The 21,610-nt window shown below is 34.8% G+C and overlaps 1 protein-coding gene and 1 long non-coding RNA gene across 4 annotated transcripts in view; one reads left to right on the top strand and one right to left on the bottom strand.

Moving 5' to 3' along the window:
• Window positions 1-1,675: 1,675 nt before the first annotated feature.
• LOC143461173 (dynein axonemal intermediate chain 3-like) overlaps window positions 1,676-21,610 on the top strand; it is a 30,284-nt gene continuing 10,349 nt past the window's right edge. For both annotated transcript variants that reach the window (XM_076958990.1, XM_076958991.1), the window contains exons 1-10: window positions 1,676-1,811; window positions 8,737-8,924; window positions 10,700-10,829; window positions 16,927-17,057; window positions 17,230-17,447; window positions 17,607-17,723; window positions 19,723-19,906; window positions 19,980-20,111; window positions 20,353-20,523; window positions 21,336-21,458. In XM_076958990.1, the coding sequence (XP_076815105.1) occupies window positions 1,790-1,811; window positions 8,737-8,924; window positions 10,700-10,829; window positions 16,927-17,057; window positions 17,230-17,447; window positions 17,607-17,723; window positions 19,723-19,906; window positions 19,980-20,111; window positions 20,353-20,523; window positions 21,336-21,458 (1,416 nt within the window). In that variant the 5' untranslated portion in view covers window positions 1,676-1,789. The remainder of the gene's footprint in view (window positions 1,812-8,736; window positions 8,925-10,699; window positions 10,830-16,926; window positions 17,058-17,229; window positions 17,448-17,606; window positions 17,724-19,722; window positions 19,907-19,979; window positions 20,112-20,352; window positions 20,524-21,335; window positions 21,459-21,610) is intronic.
• Window positions 3,832-21,364, bottom strand: LOC143461177 (uncharacterized). Of its 2 annotated transcripts, none has more exons than XR_013118014.1 (5): window positions 20,559-21,364; window positions 16,551-16,753; window positions 8,672-9,409; window positions 5,068-5,177; window positions 3,832-4,991 (listed from the first exon to the last, which is right to left on the bottom strand). It is a non-coding gene; the product is annotated as an uncharacterized LOC143461177 (long non-coding RNA). The 2 variants fall into 2 exon arrangements; XR_013118013.1 differs by lacking the exon at window positions 20,559-21,364 and adding an exon at window positions 16,918-17,056.

Raw genomic sequence — 21,610 nt, 5'->3', positions numbered from 1 at the left:
AAGTGAAATCGATAATCCGATCATCTCACCATCCAATAGTTTAGCAATTTTTTCTTCGATCTGCTTGGCTGGAGTTTTAGGCCAATTGAGCTTTGCGCGAATAGTGTCCCAGTGCACTTACTCCTAAGCATGAAATAAACTGATCGTAACTTGCAAGAATATATTGCAAAAGAGGCATTTTTTAAAATGATTTCAAAAACTTTTCTAACAAAAAAGTGGTTTTTAGAATTTTTCATGTAAATTATATTATCATTGATTTGTGTGATTAGAATTTAGCAACTTGTCTTTGTTGTTAATTGAGGGTTGTCCAGCCTTCAAGGCAATTTATTAAGTTTAGCGCAGTGGTTCTTAATCTGGGTCTGGTTAGTCTATCTCTTTGGTTTGACGATTATTAGGACACCACATTGTGTGCGTGTTCACTTGCCCAATTTTTTAGATCCATAAACAATTTAAGGTCTTCCTTGTAGTTTCTTGTTTACAACTCCTTATCGACTATAACCATTGCAATTAATATTGAGTGCTGAAAAAGCTATGCAGACAATATTTTTGTGAAACAATCAACGTAGTGAAAACTGGAATGGTCTTTTCAACAACACAGCAGGCTGCTTGCCGTTCCTGATGTCAAACACTGAGAACTTGGGTTATCCATGTTTCCAACATCAATTACTGAGAAGAAATAATGTTACAAACTTTTTATGACTTGAGGAAGGTTACGGTCCCTCTGCAATACCATTTTTTTCTATCAGAAAAATTAATTGATCTTTACAAATCACATTATAAGTGAAAAATATGGTGTTACAAACTTAATTGTAAACCTTTCTGCCTGGCTTGTTTACATTAATCTAGTTATTTGAAATGTGGTGAAGTAGGATCATGCTGTTGCTTTGTTTATTAGGTTAGTTTAAGAAACACTGGATATAAACATCTTTTAACACAGATTGGTCAAGATATCATCAAAATGACTTAACAAAATAATATTTTGTTGCTTTTAATCTTTCGCATTTGTTTTTATTGAGAGATTCTAAATCTCTCTTACGTGCGTTATTTTATCCTGTATGGTGCACACAGAAATTTCCCAAAAATTGCATGGTGGTCATTATAAAACACAAATAAAAACAATTATCGCTTTTCATGTCCTTTTGTTGTCCTATCTCTCAGACTAACCACGTGTTAAAGGTTACTTCACTGCATGCAGTATGACCTTATCTGAACGCATTTTGTCAGGCTATTGATTTTAGGCCAATAACATGTTTCGCTTTTGCTCGATCCATACTGGCAAATTCCAACAAGTTTTTATGTCATTTAGTCTTCAGCCACATGTAAAACATTTTTAAACATTCTGCAGAGTTAGATAATTTAACCTGATTTATTCTGCCATTAATATCGGTCTTAGTATGTGTATGACACCTCTTTGTGAATTTTCCTTGTTTTTCCATATGCAACTATTTAGCTTATGATGTACTACTATGCGTTTCAATGTGCTTGGTATTTTTTATTTGGGTAACCTTGGTGAGGGTGCAATTAGTAATTATGATTTGGTAACAATCCAATGCTAAAGGTATGTGACTGAGCAATTGTTTACTCTGAGTTCATTATGTTAATCTGTATTGTTAAGAGGTTTATAAATGTGACACCTGCTGATCCGTTTCTCAGTTTTCTGGCCGTGCAAATGAAGTTTTTTGGTAAATTCTTACAGATTTCACATGTAGTTTTCTAAAAAACTTGTGTTTTGCAATCATACCATAAAGTATTAAGTTACTAACACTTAGCTGTTTTGGGATAAATTGAGATGGCAGTTTCTGGAAATGAAGGTATGTGATATTGGTGTATATATACTGTAACAGTGCCACAATTATAGCAAACTAACAGTCTTATTTTTGTTGAAATGTTATTTTTGCTACTTAACATTTGTGGTAAAATGAGAAAAGTATTAAAAATAAGTTGTGTATACCGTGCAAGGTAGTTTGGTAGGCACAGTTTCTGGAAACTTTGCAATTTTTTATTTCCTTATGAAGTGCAACGCCGCCTACTATACACAAAATTAACAAATGGTAAATTGTAAAATTGCAGTCTGCATTACTCAGTTAAATATTTCTATTCATCATGTCAAGACAATTGACATGCTTATTTTTACACTTTCCACTTTACTTTTATACTTTATACTTGCTCAGTACAGAGGACAATTATTACTCTATTTGTGTATATTATGAAAGTTAGTGTGTCATGCAAAAAAACTACAAAAGCATTTGTCCTGTTAGTCACAAAAATACTACATGTAGTTAGAAAGAAATTTCAGCAATATATGTTTTATCCAATTAGCTACCTTCTACAGTAAGCAGGACATTCTTTTACCAAAAAATGTTAGCCATAAATTTCTTAATTCTAAAATTCTGGGTAACAAAAAAATAATTCCCAATAACACTTCACCATAGGTTTTTACTGTATTCCATTATAAAAAATGAGCAAAGGAATCAAAAACAGGAAAAAAAGATTTTGCAATAGGATCTTGGAGATCTTCAGCAAACAAATTAGGAACTTAGCAAAGGACTTTTACAGGCTGTTTATAGAATAAATGGCTGGTAAATATAACACATGATGCCAAAAAAATCTTAAATGGTTCAGTTTATAAATTAGAAACTGATGATGACATTGTCAGTCAACTGAAATAAGAAGTCTGCATATATTGTTCTAACTGACAGTGTTCTTATTAGATTGTTTTGGTTGTAATTATTTATTGCTTGATTGCCTCTTAGTCTGACTCCATTTGTTGGTCACCCCTCAGTCAAGAAATGAAGAAAGGATAAAAATGCTTAAGGATCGTGATCTAGAATTGAAAGAAACTTTCTCCATTTCAGTCAAAACAAATTCGACACTCTTGATAGGCTAGCAAATGTGGATGAAACATTAGAACACTTCAAGAACAGCATATAGGAATAATTAGAAAAAAAGAAAAGACACAAAAATGGATGACACCTGAAATTCTTGCTCTCATAAAGGAAAAAAGAAAGCAAAAGAATGCTAAACACAGATACAGAAATTTTAACAAACAAATAAAAAAGAAATGTTTCAAAACCAAAGAAACCTGGATAAATTGAAAACACCAGAAGCAAAGACAACCAAAACATGCACAATAACTGAAAAAAAAAACGGGTATGAGCAGATACTGCTCACTGGCAAGCTGCATCAAGGCAAAGGAAGAAACACTTTTAATAGATCAGGAGGACATTTTAGCAAGATGGTACGAATACATAATGGAACTTTTGTATCATACAAGAGGAGGCATGTCTGCAATTTCCAAACCATTCAATGGCCCTGGCAAAACAGATATACAGCCTTGAGAAAAAACATCCAACATGGGCCATTCTTGCACGTGAATCGATAAAGGAAAGAAATTTGGAAGTGCTCGTGACCTCGTGTGTTGCTTCATGTTACTGATGGCTAAAGATTTGGACAACCAATTAAAATCACTGTATATAAGGCCAAAAACATTGCCGAAGATTATTCTGCCTGGAAGAAAACAGCATGTTTATGAAATTGCATGAAGGAACGGTAACCTCGAATAAGAATTTAATTACTCCACCATATCAAAATGCATTAGCTTTCAAGAGGGTAGTTACTCAGTGCAGTGTTTGAATTAAGAAAATAATTGGGAATGATAAGTAATGCGACGCACAAATGCTTTTTTTTTAAATCAAGAGAAAAGCTACGAGCGCTCTTTTTAAGTGTTATCTGCTCGTTGCTCTTTTTCCCACACAAACAACATTGTAAATGCACAAAATGGATACAAATTGTTGGATTACAAATACTGTCATCATTTCCTTCACACTGCCATTATTTTTGCAACTTTATTTGATATATGCTTTGAAAGTAAAGGACAATAAATTAATGGACATCAGAATCTACAATTGTAAAAGGTTCTTCATACTCTACTCGTCTATTAATCATTTGTGGTATGTGTAACCAAAACAAAACTGTTCGAAACCGGATTCCATGAAATTTCATTCACATGAACCATTGCAACAAATAAGAATAAGTAATTAATTAGGCTACAGTTAAACACACGTTTTCACAATGCAAATTTGCAACATATGAATGCGATTGGTTTTCAAAAATACTCCAGAGTCAAAATGTTTTTTGATTGCTAAAAACAGTGTGAGCGGCAAAACGAGCAAGCTCTTTTTCATAGAAGGACGAAAAGAAGATTGATGATCTTTTTTCATTGACAAACGAGAGTGTGAGTGAAAGAGCAGTTGCCCAGCTCTGGCAATAAACAAGTCTCAGTTTTTTTGATAACTTTTGGTTGGAAAAGCTCTTCTTTCTTATAATAATCAGTTGATTTTACTCCTTCCAGACTCTGGAGCCAAGTGATTTCCTCATAGATGGTGTTGGGGTCAATGTTTTGTAGATATGACAATTAGTTAGAATTTCGTGAGCAGTTTGATGCACTGAAAACATTTGCAGGATGGAGATTGTGTTGACCCTAAAGGAACTTATGAAAATTAAAGTGAGGGGCAAGTCCAAAAACAAGTTGGCCTTAAATCAAATAGTAGTTATCAGCAAATATACTGATAAAAGGATTTGTACTAATATAGCACTGGTTAAGCAGCTATTGCCCTAAATAAGTGGCAAAAATGCAAATCCATCGCTTAATTATGACGAGGATATAAAGATGATGAGTACAGTGGCTTACTTAAGTGTACAACAGGAACATGTTGTGTTGAATAAGCCTAAATTGGCAACTTTTGGTGTTTTTGTACTGTTTATGTAAACGCTAACTTACAGTAAAGAAACCTCTTTCATGTGATTATTGACCTTGAAAAAGCCTTTGAAAGGGCCTGGCACGATTTATTATGAAAATATTCAACATTGGGAAGAACTTGATCAACACCATCCAATAGCTAACAGCTTCATGCCAAAGCAATCGGTGCCGTTCTAATCCAGAGCACGTCTGTCAAGGGTGCTTACTTTCCCCCACTCTGTTGAGCATCTTTCTAGAAGAAATAACAAATGAAGCTCTTGACGATCACAACAGTAATACAATCATCAGAGGAAGAACTATCAAATAACCTCAGGTTCGCAGATGAAATTTGTAGGGCTTGCAAGTGGAGAGGAAGAACTCACCACACTAATAAGAAAGCTCCAGGAAATTTCAATAAAACATGGCATAGATATCAGCACTGAAAAAGAAAAAAACTATTGTCCAACAAGAAAAATGCTACTCCTACTGACATAACGATACATTATGGAAAAAACTTAAGTTTGGACAGAACTTGAAATATTTTGGATCTATATAATTAATGACAAAGATTCGAAGCCAGAGTTTTTTGCAAGAACTGCTCATACAACCGCAGCACTGGCAAAACTAAAACCATTATGGAAATGCTTACTTGAATCAAATTTAATATTCAAGCCTAAAACACGTTTCTGCTATGTTGATGACACATTTGCCGTTTTATTACAACCAGAAAAGGAATCAGTTTATCGATTGACTTAACCAATTACATCTCAACCTTACGTTCATCATGGAAAAAACAAATAGCAGCTTACCATCCCTCAACATTGAAATAAAAATCTCAGTTACTTCGTTTGATTCTTCAGTATTTAGAAAGAAATTACACACTGGCGTCTATTAAACTTTCAGTCAAGTGCACGCACAACATGAAAGAAAGGTTTAATTTTTTGTTTCAAAACTGAGCTTGGAAATTTTGCTCTAATGAAAACTTATTTAACTTGGAGATCAATACACTGAGGAAAATGTTTTTGCGTAATAGCTATCCTTGCTCACACAACGATGTTCAACAACAAACACCAAAGACCTGCCATCACAACTGCTTATTCTAAAAATCCCGTATGGCGGTAAAGATAGTTCAGTTTTCAAATGTAAAATACAAGCAGCATTAGCATAGAAATTTTACGTAGAACTTAAAATTGTGTTTACCTCAATCAATCAATCAATCTATTCTAACAATAAGTACCATATTCCGACGTCTCTGCTATCTTATGTATCAATTTTCATGTCCATATAATATGGATAATACTTACATAGGTAAGACTTATCAACATTTTGGTACCAGAGTTACAAAACATACAACAATCAGCGATAGAAACACACATAGAAATATGTAAAGGATGCAAAAAAGACCATATTAATATATTCCATTTCAAAATTATCTGAAAATGTTGAAATGATTATTAATGTAACATTCATGAAATATTATAATTACTTTTCCAACAGTTGAATCCTCCACTAAATAAACAGGCATTTGAGAATGGCACATCCTTCTTTTTGAAAATTTACTGGAGACCAAAACATAATATACCGCCATGTCTAGCAAGATGCAGTTTACAGCTCGGCACTTCCTTTGTTTAACTTCCATATCTCACAAATCACAACAGACTTGTTGTTGCCATTATTTTGTTTTCTGCACTCTATTACAAATAGTACCTATTTATTTTTATGCCCCTTTTCCCGTCATGTAACATTGTACAATGTTTATATCTGCTAATCAAGCACTTTACTTCATTCTGGCTTTGACAAAGAACAAATGTCGTTCGAAACATGTTAGATTTTATGAAATGAAAATGTAACTCAACCCCACCAAGGTTACAATATGGAAAGACAAAACAATCACCATCAGCCACAAAGTCAGACTCATGCCGACCTTAATACTTTTCATATTTTTAGGCGCTAGGTTGATCATACAGAACTTAATTAGTCTTTTATCAAACTCGCTAACACGTCTCTGAATTTGATTGCTTCTCTTGCTACAATAACCTATTGTGAGAAAGGGGTTAATCTATTCGCCACAGTCAAAAAAACACACACAAACCAGGAAGAGATGGTATTTGTATAATGGCTGCTCCAACCATAACTTGAAAAGACTGAGCTCAGCACCACTGCGAACAAAACTGAGTTATTTCATACACGTCATTAATTAGCAGAAGCGCCGCATGTGTGGCAATTTTAAAGGGAGGTAACCAAACAAATTCACATAAGCAAGGAGCGCATAAATATTGTACATTGCATCATACGTTATAAATATTATATACATAGAGAACCAGGCAGATAGAATTTTACAGTGGTAAATAATAACAAGAATGCTTTACCAGTTTATGTACTGTTATCTGTGACATTCATATACCAAAAAGAAACATTTCCTGCTACTAATCACCTACCTATAGAGACGTATTCCATCCAAAGCGTGTTAGCTAACCTACCATACTTAATACAAACCTCAGTCATTAGGCATATTGTTTTTACATTGTGTCGTCATAATCACCGCCCTTCTTGTCTTAATGGGATGTCAAATTTGCCATACAATTTTGGCAATTTAACCACTACATATTCTGAAAAATTCTTTCACCTGTATGTTTACTGATAATTCTATCTCTTTGATTTAAAGTCAGCTTGTTTTTGGACTTGCCCCTCGTTTTGAAATTGGTTAGTCCACAATGTACACATGAATAAAGGCAACAACGACGGAGCCATCTCGTGCCTTGATTTTTACACTCATTGTAGACTAGTCAAACAAGAAATATGCTCACAAACCATCAATGAATGAGAAAAACTGGTAAAGCCCTGTGAGCTTAAAACGTGCAAAATGTAAATTAGCTACAACGATGGAGGCTTAGCACGGCCACCAAAACAAATTGGTCTATAAATAATTAAAAAGTAGTTGTCGTTAAACTTACTGGGAAAAGATTTTTAATAATATGTAGTGGTTAAGCAGTTATCGCCAAAATTGTATCAGATATTTAGAGTTTAGGCTTATTTAGTGCAAAATGTTCCTGTTATACAGTTAAGTACGCTGTAATTATACCTATTACTCTTTACTCGGCTGTCACAGGAATCATTCTATTCATACTTGATCCAGATACCTGAGTCTTCGCTATTGTTTCTTTTATAATAATGTAACAAGAACCCCATCCTAATCATAAATAAGCGGTGAATTTGTGTTTTTTAGTACTAAATTATGACAATAACTACTTAATCGTTACTATGCAGGGTATTAGTACAAATCCTTTCACCAGTATAATCGTTTACTGACAACTGCAATACTATACAACACTGAAGTGTTGTAGACATAGGTTTGCAGTAACGTGGTACTACAGTACCGAATTACTCTACCGCTGTACTTCTCCAGCACCGATACTGGTACTGTCGGTACTTTTGAAAAAAAGTACTAAAGCTCTGTATCGAATTACTTTTTTCAAGAAATTCCAGTCGGTCCCGGTACTCGGTACTTTTCACGTGGCAATTTTAAAATTCTAGCAGATATGTTTTCAAAAATACATGTTAATTAATCAATTAACGTCACATATGATTTGACCTGGAGTAACCTTTACATTATAGTGGGGCATAATAGCGAAAAACATTGCATTTGCAGCAGCATCTTTTACACAAAAAGTACCGAGTACCAAACTACTTTTTAAAAATAATACAGAATACCGGAACCGACGGTACATTTTTGCCAAGTACCGGTACCAACAATACTTTCAAAATACCGACTGCTCACCTCTGGTTGTAGAACAGCAATGATCATATGATACCAGTACCCTTGTACTCGGAGGTTAAAAGGTTAAACGCTAAACATGTTATTTTTTGTTGTCAAAAGTGATGTTAATAGTGCTATCTAGACAAATTTCTTAACAATAAAGTGACGTTACTTACAGCATTAGCTATTACGAAAAAGTTTTTCACATATAATGTTTATCACATGTCTTCATCTTTTGCAGGAAAACCTCCGGCAGGAGTTGTGCCTCTCTTTATAGCGACAAAGACCCAAGAAATATTTGAATGTATATGTGATGAGCACGTTACTGAGGAAAATCCTTACAAACTATTGAAAAAGGAGGAGATTATTAACGATATGAAAATGAGAGCTGCAATATCAGATTTTCACCCTGTTAAACAAATTATTTTGGTATCCATCATTGCACTTTCTGTTAAATTAATTACAATATAATCTTTATTTTGAAATTAAGATGATTATTGTTATACCATACCATACGAAACAGATCATTTAAAGCAGGCATGTGCAACCTTTTTCACTGGAGGGCCAAATACAAAATTTTGAATGAAAACGCGGGCCACATGATTTTTTCAGAAAAAATTAGTATCATAAAACGACTTTCCTATGCAGTTTCTATAGTTAAGAAATAGATTTAATGTAGTCCACGACACGTAAATGCGAAAATTTTGAAAATTTCCATTGCTTTGATGTAAACTGCATTAAATAGTGATGGCTAGTATGAACTTCTAACATTTTGCTGAGCACCACGCGGGCCGCTTGGAACAACCTGGCGGGCCACTGGTTGCACATGTCTGATTTAAAGTGATAGTTTGTTCAATAGGGATAGGCCGAGTTGAATCCGAGTCCAATTCTTCCAATTCTTTTAGTTTTTCTTCCTGTTATTAAAGGTAGGTATTTTGGAGAAAGGCTGCGCAAAAAGTTTATTTTAGTTACGTTTAAGTTTTAATTTTGAGTCAAATTTAGGTTAGGTAAAGGTTACTATGTTATAACGTTTAAGTTAACAAGAGGTTGTGAGAAACAACTTTGATTGTACGATTCTATCGGTGAAATAGCGGCAGCGCAGAACCGGTGCTCTCTTAATAAGTTCAACTCAATTTTTCGGGTAAAACTGAATAGTAAATAGCGTTTATGGTATTTTTGACTATTATTTTAGAAGTACTATACCTTCCTTAAGAAAATATTAATTTATATGTTTTGGCAATATACAGCATTCGTAAGCGTCGAGGCAGTAGTATTGCATACAGTAGCTTTGTGCCAATACAGTGAAAGAATAGCTTGTATAGCATTTACAGTCTCTCACGTTCATGATTCGTTGATGCCTTAGCAGAGGAATAAAACGTGTGAAAATCTTATCGTGTTATTTTATGCTTAAATTTTGTAACTTTTGTGTCTTAAGAAATTTGCTACATACATAATTGCCTTATGACGTCATCATTAAGTACTCGGACTCGATCAAGTAATTTCGGTTTTGTCCCAACCCTATTGTTCGGTTATAGCTACTGTATCGAGCTATACCAAGTTTCTTTGATAACATAATGTTCATCATGAATTATAGTCCATGTCGACAATATGTATTATTGTGTTGCAAAATGCACTATACCTTTAAAACGTAAAGGGAATTTTTTGCTGCAGAAGTTTCACATGGAAGTAAAGCATTTAATAAGCACTTCATAATTTGGCAGCAGCCTGTTAAGATAGCAACGCAATTTTGCCATAACAGGTACCTCTACAATTAATTATCGGATTCTTTTATTTGGGTGTTTGCATACTTCAAAAAGGTCAAGATCCATTGAACTAGCCTTATAAATAGAAATATACTTGCACTCTCAATATGATGTAAGAATTGATGCCATTAATGTGGGGGTTACTAAAGGGCGATTTGTGTGTTTTTTGTAAAAAAGCAATGGCCGGTAGCAGTCTAATTCAACCAGTAATTGACTGGAATTGGAAAAAAGCATTGAAAGTATCATATGGCATACAGTTATTTGAATACAAGTTATAATACGCTTCCAATTTTAATTTGCTTCTAAGTGACCAATAGTATGCCGACCACTGCATTAGAATGCACACAATTCTACCAGGATCGACAATAATGTGATGAATTAGGCATATGCCAAATTAGGCAAGTTCTTCTGCACTAGCACTACTAACATTTTGCTATATAGGATTACCCAACGGAAGAACTGCTTATTGTTTACGACCCTGACTTCAAATTTGGTCAGAATTTTTATCTTTGTGCTACAGAAGAAGCAAAGCGAAGTTTATTTATCTCGGAAGAAAAAGCTACAATCTCAGGTACCATTAAAGCATGTAAATTTTAATAATATAAAAATCGTTGCACCACAACAAGACATGAAACTACTTTTAAATGTCCAAAAGTTGTCGCATTTATCATTTTTTACTTTGGGTTTAGTATTGAACTATAATGCTTTTAAATATTTATTTCTGTTTTGGTAGTGTAAATAATTTTAAAACTAATCTTTTATACCGTACAAACCGATGTATCAGCCACTTTCAAAGTTGTAAACCAGTTCAACAAAATGCAGTGGGCTTACATGTCTTTTGGACGTACATTGCAATTCTAATGTTCTTGTAGGGTGCAACGATACAAGCAAAAATCTTCCATAGCTTTAACTGAATGTTTAAAAAATGTTTACTGTTTACTTGGAAAATTTACTGTAATGCAAACCTTTAAACCAGGGGTGTCCAACCTTTTTGGCCAAAGGGCCACATGCGATTTACGAATGATTGTGCGGGCCACTTGAGTGTTACTGCTAATTTCTAATTAAAACCCTCACACCAAAATTCTAATCTTAGAAATACGTATTATCCTCTTTTACAATTATAAGAACAATAACATACCAAGATATAGTAAATTCAATAAAGTTTTTGCTACACATCGACATTTCAATGTGAAGTTAGGCACTGTTTTTCTCTAACAAGTTTGGCAATATTCGGTGAGATGGACGATGTAGCAATGCGAAGCGAATTTTCCATATGGCTGTCAGAAATTAGTAAACAAACAATAAATGCCAATTTCTCGGAATGTAAGTTCGCCATAAGTTACGTAGGCGATTCAGTTGATAATTAATATAAGTCATTTCGACAAATACCGCGCGTGCCACTCAGAACCTTCCCGCGGGCCACAGGTTGGACACCCCTGCTTTAAACAATAAAATGCAGTCAACAGACTATAGTACCTATTTAGCAAAACAAACTAATACAAATAATTAAATGAACAAATGCTCAACTCAGTGCAGGTCACAAAATTAAGCAAAAGGAAATGAAGTTGTATGACCTTACGTATAGCACGATTTACATTTAAGCCCCAAATACAAGTTATTAAGCGTAACTGGAATGATTTTATTAACGTTCAATTTAACTCCACTAATTTACTATTTATTAGTCTAGTTATATAAGGCTTAGCTTGATTTTTGCTCATGTTTTGAATCTTTGGTATTTCCTCAGTGAAAAGTATATCATATCTTTTTAGAAGAAATAATTTTTGCCTTTGAGTATTTGGATAATATTCCTATTTTACATTTGTCTTAGTTAAAACATCTTAGTTGGTTGTTACATAGACTGGTTGTTTAAATTTGATGTTGCTTTGTTGTAAACAAGGCCTCAGTGAAAATTTGGTAACATCAGGATGTTCATGACACTATTAAAGACTACTACATCACTTTCCAGTTGAAATGCTTTAGTCGAATTAGACAACATTAATTTCATATGCTGGTCTCTATTTGATACAAAACGTTTTTTACTTAAAGAGGGTCTTAGGTTCTTGTTTTCATCAGCTTAGCAACAATGAACCAATGAATAGGAAAAATGGTTTATGCATACACTTTTATTGCTTTGCTAGTGGTGGGTTTTATTATACGGAGCTTTTAGGTTGTGATATTGTATGAGCACATTAACCATAGGTGGCAACTTTGAAAAGTATTCCAAAGTTAAATTACTTGATGGCGTGATAAAAACTTTCTCTCAGGTTAATCGATCATGAGCACTCTTTGTTGTGATATCAACTGTGCAGTCGCACTGTTTTCAGGTTCTTACTTTCAGTTTACTGTTAGTATTCAATGTCATTACATTGTTAGGATTACATGGGATTCCTGTGACCATAAATATTTGGTATGAAAATCTATGACAGGAATTCTTGCTAGATATTATTTTTTTTTATTTTCTTGACCAGAAATTGTTAATTTGGGCATTTATCATGAAATATGCACAATGCATATAGTTACTTTATGTAAAGATTTAACGATTGATTCACACAGAGATTTTTCTGGATTGGATTCTTTGTTTGTTTAACTTAGCCAGCTCACTCTTTCATTTGTTTAATTCAGTTAACTAAACCTCAGAGGTGCTTTTCAAGAGTGGAATCTTTGTAAAGATCAGTTGAAGCTGAATGAAGCTCTGAAATGCTGTCGTCGCAAGATACTAACTGTGGAGGAAGTAACTCCAGCATTCAAAAACTCACGATTTTTCTTCGAACGGGTATTGGAGCAAAACTATCACAAGACCTGACAACTTTTTGAATTCCTTTTGCAAGATACTGTTTTAGAAGGTTACCATTTGGTCTTTGTGTATTCCAAAGAAGGACGGATGGGCATATTTCATGACATTATCATATATGGCACTACAGTAGAGGAGCATGACCGACGTCTGATACAATTTCTGATTTCTGCAAGTAACCAACAAGGAAGGCCTGAAGTTGAACTCTAAAAAGTGCATCACCAAAACTCACAAGGTAGCATTTTTCTATAGATAGTATACCAATCATGGAATATTTCCAGACCCACAACAAGGTGGTCCAAAACATGCTAAGCTCGTGAAGCAAGCAAGAATTGCAGGGTTTGTTAGGCCTAGTCACATATTTGGCAAACTATCTCAGGAAAGCAATCAAATCAGAGACATGCTAAGGTCACACAGGACCTTCGAATGGAACGAAGATAGGTAAGCAGAGCCGACCTGTCCGTGTTCTTAAAGACAACCATGAGTGGCAACTAGCACAAGTAAAATCACAGGAGGGAGAAAGATCATACCAGATTGAAACAGACGGAGGAGTTTCAATCTTCAAAGTTCAAATTTCTTGAAAGTGACACTCCTCACAACAAACAAACCTTAAACAACAATTCAGCTGGACTAATTCTAGTAATACTATGAGCAGTAGAACGATACATCAATAAATAAATATTAATCTCCTTTTTTTCAGTCCTTACCTTTTCCAGGTCATATTGGTGTGACTTTACGGTGTTGAATGCCCTGCTCAATTGAGGGCTATTGTCAGAAGTAATAGACTGGGGTAAATCATGAGTTGTAAACATTCATTCAAGACTAGCAATTATTTTTGCCAATATAATTGATTTCATAACATCCACTTTAAATCTGCTGCTAAGTGTTGCCAGGGGCCTGATGGTAATTTAGTACTACTTATTGGTTCAGGACTAGCTGGTTTTGAAACAAGTTGGCAACCGTGACCTGATTTACAGAACCGTTCATTTTCTTTATCAATGCCAGGCTACCATACCTTCTCTCGTAGTCGACGTTTCATAACGACTATGCCTGGGTGTCCTTCATGTGCCTGTCATGTGCCAGCACATGTTTACGCAAACTTTTTGGTACAACAATTCTTGTTCCATGAAGAATGACATGTCCAATATTTGTCAGCTTGCACTCCTCCGTGGTCCAATCATTCCCAACAACTGCTTCAGCCAGCGACTGCATTTCGATTCGACGGCAAGAAATTTGAGATATTCATTGATATCTCGACCCCCTTGTTACTATTGTCTTCATTTAGCAATATTCTTCACACCAGGTATATGTTGTATGTGGTATCTATAAGATTGCAGCCTTGAACCCATTGTTTTATTTTCGCACTGGGTTTAGAACGTGGAGAGAATAAAGCTTCAAGCGGTTTATGGTCCGTTACCAATTGAAAGTCCGAACCGTATAGGTACGTATGTAACCTTTCACATGCCTATACCAAAGACAAAGCTTCCTTCTCGGTCTGTGAATATTTCCGCTCTATTTGGGACAGTGTTCAACTAGCATAACTTATGATACGATTTTGTCCCTGTTGCTTTTGTATAAACACTCCAGCGATGTCATTACTTGCGTTTTACAGTCTTTGTCAAAATATGCCAAGACCTTTGCATTACACAGTTTATATTTAAGCTCATTAAATAATTTGTCTTGCACATCGAGTTTGCCTGCGTAATGGTTCTGCTATGGTGGCTAAATTTGGTATGAATTGTCCATTATAATATCATTCTTTGTTGGTCTCGCACCAGTCACGGCCTTTACCTTGATGCTGGTCCAATTCCTCGAGTTGACAGCACTTCCTTCGATACAGGTTAAGTCCACGGGTAAGTTTACTTTCTTGTAATCGTGCCAGAACGGTGTTCAGTCTTTTATCATGCTCCTCTTTACATCTTCCATACACAATCATGTCATCCAGGATATTTTGCACTCCTCTGCATCTTTGCAGAGTCTGCTGCATCACAGGTTGATACATTTCGGGTGCACAACTCACACTAAACATGAGCATTTTATAACGAAATAAGTTTTCATGAGTGACAAATGTTGCTATTTCCCTAGACTGAGGTTCTAATTCGACTTCATCAATCATTGGTATTGGGATATTGGTCAATGATGATACTTGTGCTTTGGCCGTCTCATAGGCCATAGCTATTTCCCTGGGAACCTTCAGTGAAAGACGTTTATCCTTTTCTAGAAACTTTTGCCGTAGCCGGTTTTATAAGCATTTGTCAACTACTTTATCCCTGATTTGGTCATCTGTATCAGCAAAGTATAAGGTATTTCGTAGTTTTTTTGTTCATCATCCAAACTACAGTTTGCAGGTGGTTTATCGCAAGAACGTGCATAAGTAAAAAATCAAAGTGACATTTTAATTGCTGAAAATCTTCACTTCGCAGACATCGCTTTTGTTTTTCTTTAGTACAACGCAGAGGGATGCAAGACGCGGCGAAGGTATGTCACATGCCAAAAGAAACAAATTTCCCCATTTCTCAACATCTCATTATGTTTAACTGGCTAAATTAAAATTTGCCTTTGTTTTTCGTTAACATTTTTACTGTGTATGCTTTCTGCCATTTCAATGACTGTCTGCTGTATTTCCATTTATACTGCCACTTACAATTTCTCAAAACTAGAATAGTTTTAGGGTCATGCTTCCAGGAGATTAATCAAATCCGCTCTATTGAGAATTGACCGGACAGCTAACCTAATTCCTCTCTAGTTACTGCAAATAATGTTGAAGAATTGGATGTGATTGGATAATAATGGGAATAAGCTTTGCTCTCGTAAAGCCATTATGAGCTCCCATTGCAGTGGCTGCACAACCATGAAAACTTTCTGACCAAAAGACGGTGGCTTTCAAAATTGTTTAAGTCAATAAAAGTGCATCAGTAAGGAGAAAGCTTTATTGGACGGAGGTTGTCACCAAGTTTTTAACTTGTAGCATTCGGTATCATCAAATCTTATACTCAGTTGAGGTAGCAAGTGCCCATGGCTTGCCTGTTTGTAGTCCAGATTAGGGTAGGCTGAAAAAAAACTTTAACTTAAAAAATTTGTCCATAACTCTCTTGATTAGTAAATGTTTCTTAGCCGCTACGTCTTGTGGTCGACTAACACTGGGTTAAAAGTTATGTGAAGGTCGAAATTTATGAAGTTGCAATAACTTGCAACAGATTGTCGTAGACAGCTGAAATTAGTGTCAAAAGACGCAAATAGACCATGTCTTTTTCTTTTTGTCTCAAGAGAATTTTTTGCTCTACCTTATCAAGAAACAAAGATATTGTGAAAAAAATCTATTTTAGGAAGCTGCAAGGCAGAAACAAAAATCCTTTGCGCTTGGCGTTGGACTGATTCAGAAATTTCCAAAACGTTTTGAAGCTAATGATCTTTAAATAATAAATGGCTCCAATAAATTAGCATTTGAATTAACATTTAACATTTAATTTAACATTTCTTAGCAGACCACCAAAAACTCACCGTGTACCAGTGGTTGAAAACTTCTGCTTTAGACCACATTCTAGTGAAATATCAAGACAGCAACATATTTCCACCTCTTTTCATACCCCCAAACTCCATACTAAAATTTTTACGTTTAATTTAACCAATTTTCCAATCAATTTGCCAAAATTGTGCATGCACTCTGCAACTTTCTTCTGGGCACTTGTAAGGGTAATTTGTGTCTGAAAGATGATAACACGTCAACTATACTTGTTAGTGAAATTTTGATGTAGTAGGTTTTTTAACCATGTCGTTTCCTTGTCCAACAAATATATATAAAAACCTCCATCATAACATTACAAAGTATTGAGTTTTGGAACTAGTTTTAAAATATATTTACAAACACCTTTAAAAGCTGAAGTTGGAGCAACAGCTGCAGAAGAAGAAAAAGTCTATGTGTATAAACCCCCTGAAACCAAAGAATGGATATCACAAGGAAGCAATGTTGAAGTTGAAGATGAGTTGGTATTGGATTCAAGACCTAAGGTAATCCAGTGTTATTATTAAATGCTTTTTGTTGATAAGTGAGCTGTCCCTTTTTTTAAATAAGATACACAAATCTAAGGTATCATCAGATATCCCAAGCTTGGGTTTCCAGGCAAATTTTCATTTCTCATGAATTTAAAATAATGTATTGACATATAAACTTTGTTTGCAGATAAACTTTTGTGCTTCTCGAGTTCGGCGTGATTTTGGGGCACCCATTACATTTTCTGATAAAAATGCGGATCAATCTTCTGTTGAACAAGGTTTATCTGCTTCATATCTTGCGTGTACATCATATTTGGATGCCAACTTCACCATTAAAAAGGCTGTATTGGATTGTGCAGTTCAAGCCATACCAGAAATGAATGATAATTTCTCACAAACTTATTGGTACAATATTGGTTGCTCATTTTTACAACATTTTTTGTAAACTCCTTAATATTTCAATAATTTTTAAATTGTACAAAACACAATGTATATATTAGTTTGCATAACACTACAACATTGAAAAAAGGTATTTTTATTGTCAGTTGCATGTTTTATATGTAGGAAACACCCTGTAAATGCCAGCATGCAATATGAAGCTCAAGAACTTACAGAAAACCAGTTTAAAGCAGCCCTTTGTAATGAAGTTTTATCAGAATTCGTAAAGAATTCTGTTTCCAGGTTTGAATGCAAGCAGTGACATTTTCATTTTACTATATGTTTGACATAAAATACAACTTGTAAATGGAATATATATCATTTACTGTATGTGATGCCATATGAAGTTTGGACAGGATTAATTAAAGTTGTTTTAACTGTATAGTTGTTTTAGTCTTTGGAAACAGAAAGTACTGGTAAGAATTTCAGGAATTTTTTGCATTCGTTTAAATGCTTTGTATCTTTACCCACAGATTTGTTGTGACTATAGAATTACAAAGTAAACATTTACAAATTTGTTACCAGGTTTACTTGGTATATTATAGACTTTAACGCTATGTACAATACTATTGTACATATTTGCTTAGGTTTAACAGTAAAACAGCAGCTTCGCACAATTTTAAATTAAGATTTGACAACAACATCTGACTTTATTGTCCTTACTTCTCGAAAATTTATGAATCTGACAGCTTATGGTCAATACCAAGTGTAACTATACCAAATTTATCACTTTGGATGCTACTGTTTGTATTAAACTTTTGAGCTGGACCAAATAATTTGGTTAGATTATAATAAGATTTTACATTCTTGTTCTACATATGCGTCGTTGCCAAAAAATCCAGGCAGTGTACATCTGGAAAGTTTCCAAAATCGAGACTAAACATTTTGGAGGCAGGTATCATCCAAAATTATTCCTGGCGCTTTGACGTAAAAATGTTGCATGATTCGTCGTAAGTTACAAAAACCTTGGAGGTTGCCGTCAGGTTAAGGGATAACAGAGTCATGCAATGCCCAGAACAAATTTGGCATGACACCTGCATGGTTTTAACACAAATTATTCACTTGGTCCTGCAAGCTTTCCCTAGTCTTTAAGACAATTTACTTTCTCAACAAACAAGGCTCTTTTGAACAAACAAACAAACAAACGATTAAACGCTTTAAGAAATCGAAACTTCGAATCCTATAGATAGAAAAAAGGCTGTCACTATTTCACCAGAAAAAATCATGTGTTCGAAGCTATGTTTCTTAAGTTTCTTGTTAACCTAACTTAAATGATTAAAGCAAACCTAAATCTACCATCTAATCTAAATCTAACTACAACAAAACCTACATATGGTAAAATAGTCACTTTGTAACCAAAGAAAAGAACAAAGTAAATCAACTTGTCAAACAAAAATGGTCGCAGTCACGAATTGCGATCATGCAATCATCACCAAGATCACCACTGCGTTGTACTTTTGCTCATGACCTGCCAATCCACTTTAGGCAGTGGGCCAAAATTGCGCTGGCAAACGTAGTATTATATGAAATTAATATGACAAACTTGTGTCAAAATATGACTTCGGTGCATGGTATCATGTTGACTGTTGCCTTGTCTAAATGTACCACGTGTGAAAGTCTATTTGCATTGACATATTTAAATTTTTTAAGTACTCAAAAACGTATTGGTCAAAAGCATCCTAGACGACAAGGTGGCTGTGTTAAACAAAGCTTTTGTAACGGTGCAGTTAGAACGCTGTAATGCCCTTTAGTAAGGTATGTACGACACTTACTCCTGTTCAGCGCAGCTGGTGAACAGTTCCAAATTCCAAATTCGAAAACAGTTCTAAGATAAAGATTATGATCATGATGATGAGTGCGTGACTTAGCTAATATTCCAGGCAATGCATGCACTACCTGTATTGTAAGCGATGACGTCTATGCTGACGCGTGACGCCTATGCTGTTCTATCTAAATGTTAACATTTTGTGTAGTAACCCAAGCCAACTTGAGTTGGTTTTGAAATACATCTCATAATTTGTATGTGAAATCAATAGCATCATAACTATTGCAGAAACAATGCTAAAGCTTTTCAATTACTGCAGAAATGTTGGGGATAACAGTAGCCTACTGGTGATGTAATCATCACAGGGACAGTTTTTAGATAAAATGTGTCATATAATATCAACTGCTCAATATAACTATTTATCTGGGAGCTGCAAAATCTTTTTAGATAAATATATTGCATTTTTATAATTTTTAGATTTGATTTGGCTTTGCAGCAAAATGTTGTTACGGATGTATTTTTTGATGACTGGAAAGTTTTGGGTGAAGAAGACACTAATTTTGGAAGCAAGTCTGATAATCATCTCAAAGAATATCAGTCCTTCACAGATTTACAGTATAGCAAGGATAAAACTGTAACATGTGTTGACTGGCACCCGCAAGTGAGTTTGTAACAGAAGATTGCTTTGGATTTATTGGCCATGCTCCCTTTCATTGAGTAATGCTTTACTGCAGATTAAAGGGGTTATGGCAGTTGCATGCTGTGAGCGATACTCATTTGACGATAGAATTGACAATGCCAGTAAACTGTTGATGAATGCTTCACTTGTTCTTATCTGGAGTTTTGCTGATCCCATTCATCCCCAGGTTTTTTTTTAGGATAACATATAGGCTTAGCTGAATTCTGTATTTAATTGCAAAATTGACAGTTGATGTTGACATTGACAGTTGATAGCACTAAACAGAACACACTATACGAAGAGGCTTCGTATGATACCTGAAGGTGTCATATACAGTACATATGTTTTTATTTTCAGCAGACTTAGTATGTTATCCTTTGCTATGATAATAGATTTGCCAAATTAGTGTACTTGTTTTTCTTCAAAAGTTACTTTTGGAAGGACCAGACGATATATTTTGTTTTAAATTTTGCCCCACTAATCCAAACATTGTGGCCGGAGGATGTATTAATGGTCAGCTGGTGCTTTGGGATGTGTCAGAATATGCTGACAAACTGAACAGCAGTCGTACTAGTAGTTCCAAAACACAGACAAAAATGGTAAGATAATGGTATTTTAAGCCAAATATGCTTACCTTTGTTATCATAGATGTTGGCTTTATATTCACAAATTTGCATTAGATCCAGGCTTGCGGTGTTTTGGCTTGCAGTGGTCACTCCTTTAAAAACCTACCTGCTTATAAAGTCAAATTTAGCTTGGTCCCAATCTACTTCATTTGTTCATGTAGTAAAATACCTGTCTTTGTATTCCCATAAGCCAGTTTGGTAGCATAATAAATTAATAACACACAACTGAGCACAAAGCCGGGTGATAAAAGTTTTCAGCACAATGTGCTTTATGTCAAATGCAGCCAAGCCACCTTTCATCACACCTTCTTATCACATATTTTCTGGGCAGCAAACTTAGTTCGCATAGCAGCTATTGCATCAAAAGCCCAATTATGCTTTTCTGCAGCCAACGTGTTGCCATCAAACAACTGAACATTTCTTGCAGCTGTTTAAGAAATCTGCCGTGCAATGATGAAGCAGCTCTCTGGAAGGAAGCATCATTTTAGGAAATAATAAATTTGCCTGTTCTTTCTGGGTATTGTGAACAGTCATTTTTTAAATCCCTCATAAAGCTATAACGGTCTAGTTCTGAGGTGGGCTTACAAAGAGGTGACCACTGTATTTGTTGAAAAGTTCAGAGCATAATATTTTTTAGAAAGGAGTGCACGTTTCTTTATAGGTAGCCAAGTATTAGGTTTTAGCAATTCACATGTCTAAGTATGATCGTAATTGAATACAAATTAAAATACTACATTAACAAGATCTTCCAGAATTACACTTTCCTTTTTCCTTTTTTCATGCAGACTATGTTCGGTGAGGAAGTACTACCAGAAACCCCAACTGTGCACTACTCGGCTGTGTCAGCTATTGAAAATAGTCATAGAAGTCTGATTACTTCCGTTGAATGGGTCCCCGATCACTTTGAGGTAAATGTGCTGTACTTAAATTGTCACCTTGTGGCTTTTACGTAATGAATTGTAGTTTTAATAAATTATGATGTTTTATCATTAGCTATTTAACAAACAACAGTGATGTGATATGATATTATGGTCTGGCATTTGAATTTGCTGTATAAATT

This window comes from Clavelina lepadiformis, chromosome 5 (genome assembly GCF_947623445.1).
Source record: "Clavelina lepadiformis chromosome 5, kaClaLepa1.1, whole genome shotgun sequence".
Lineage (NCBI taxonomy): Eukaryota > Metazoa > Chordata > Ascidiacea > Aplousobranchia > Clavelinidae > Clavelina > Clavelina lepadiformis.
Note: the sequence above shows the minus strand (reverse complement) of the source record. Positions and strands in the feature narration are given on the sequence as shown.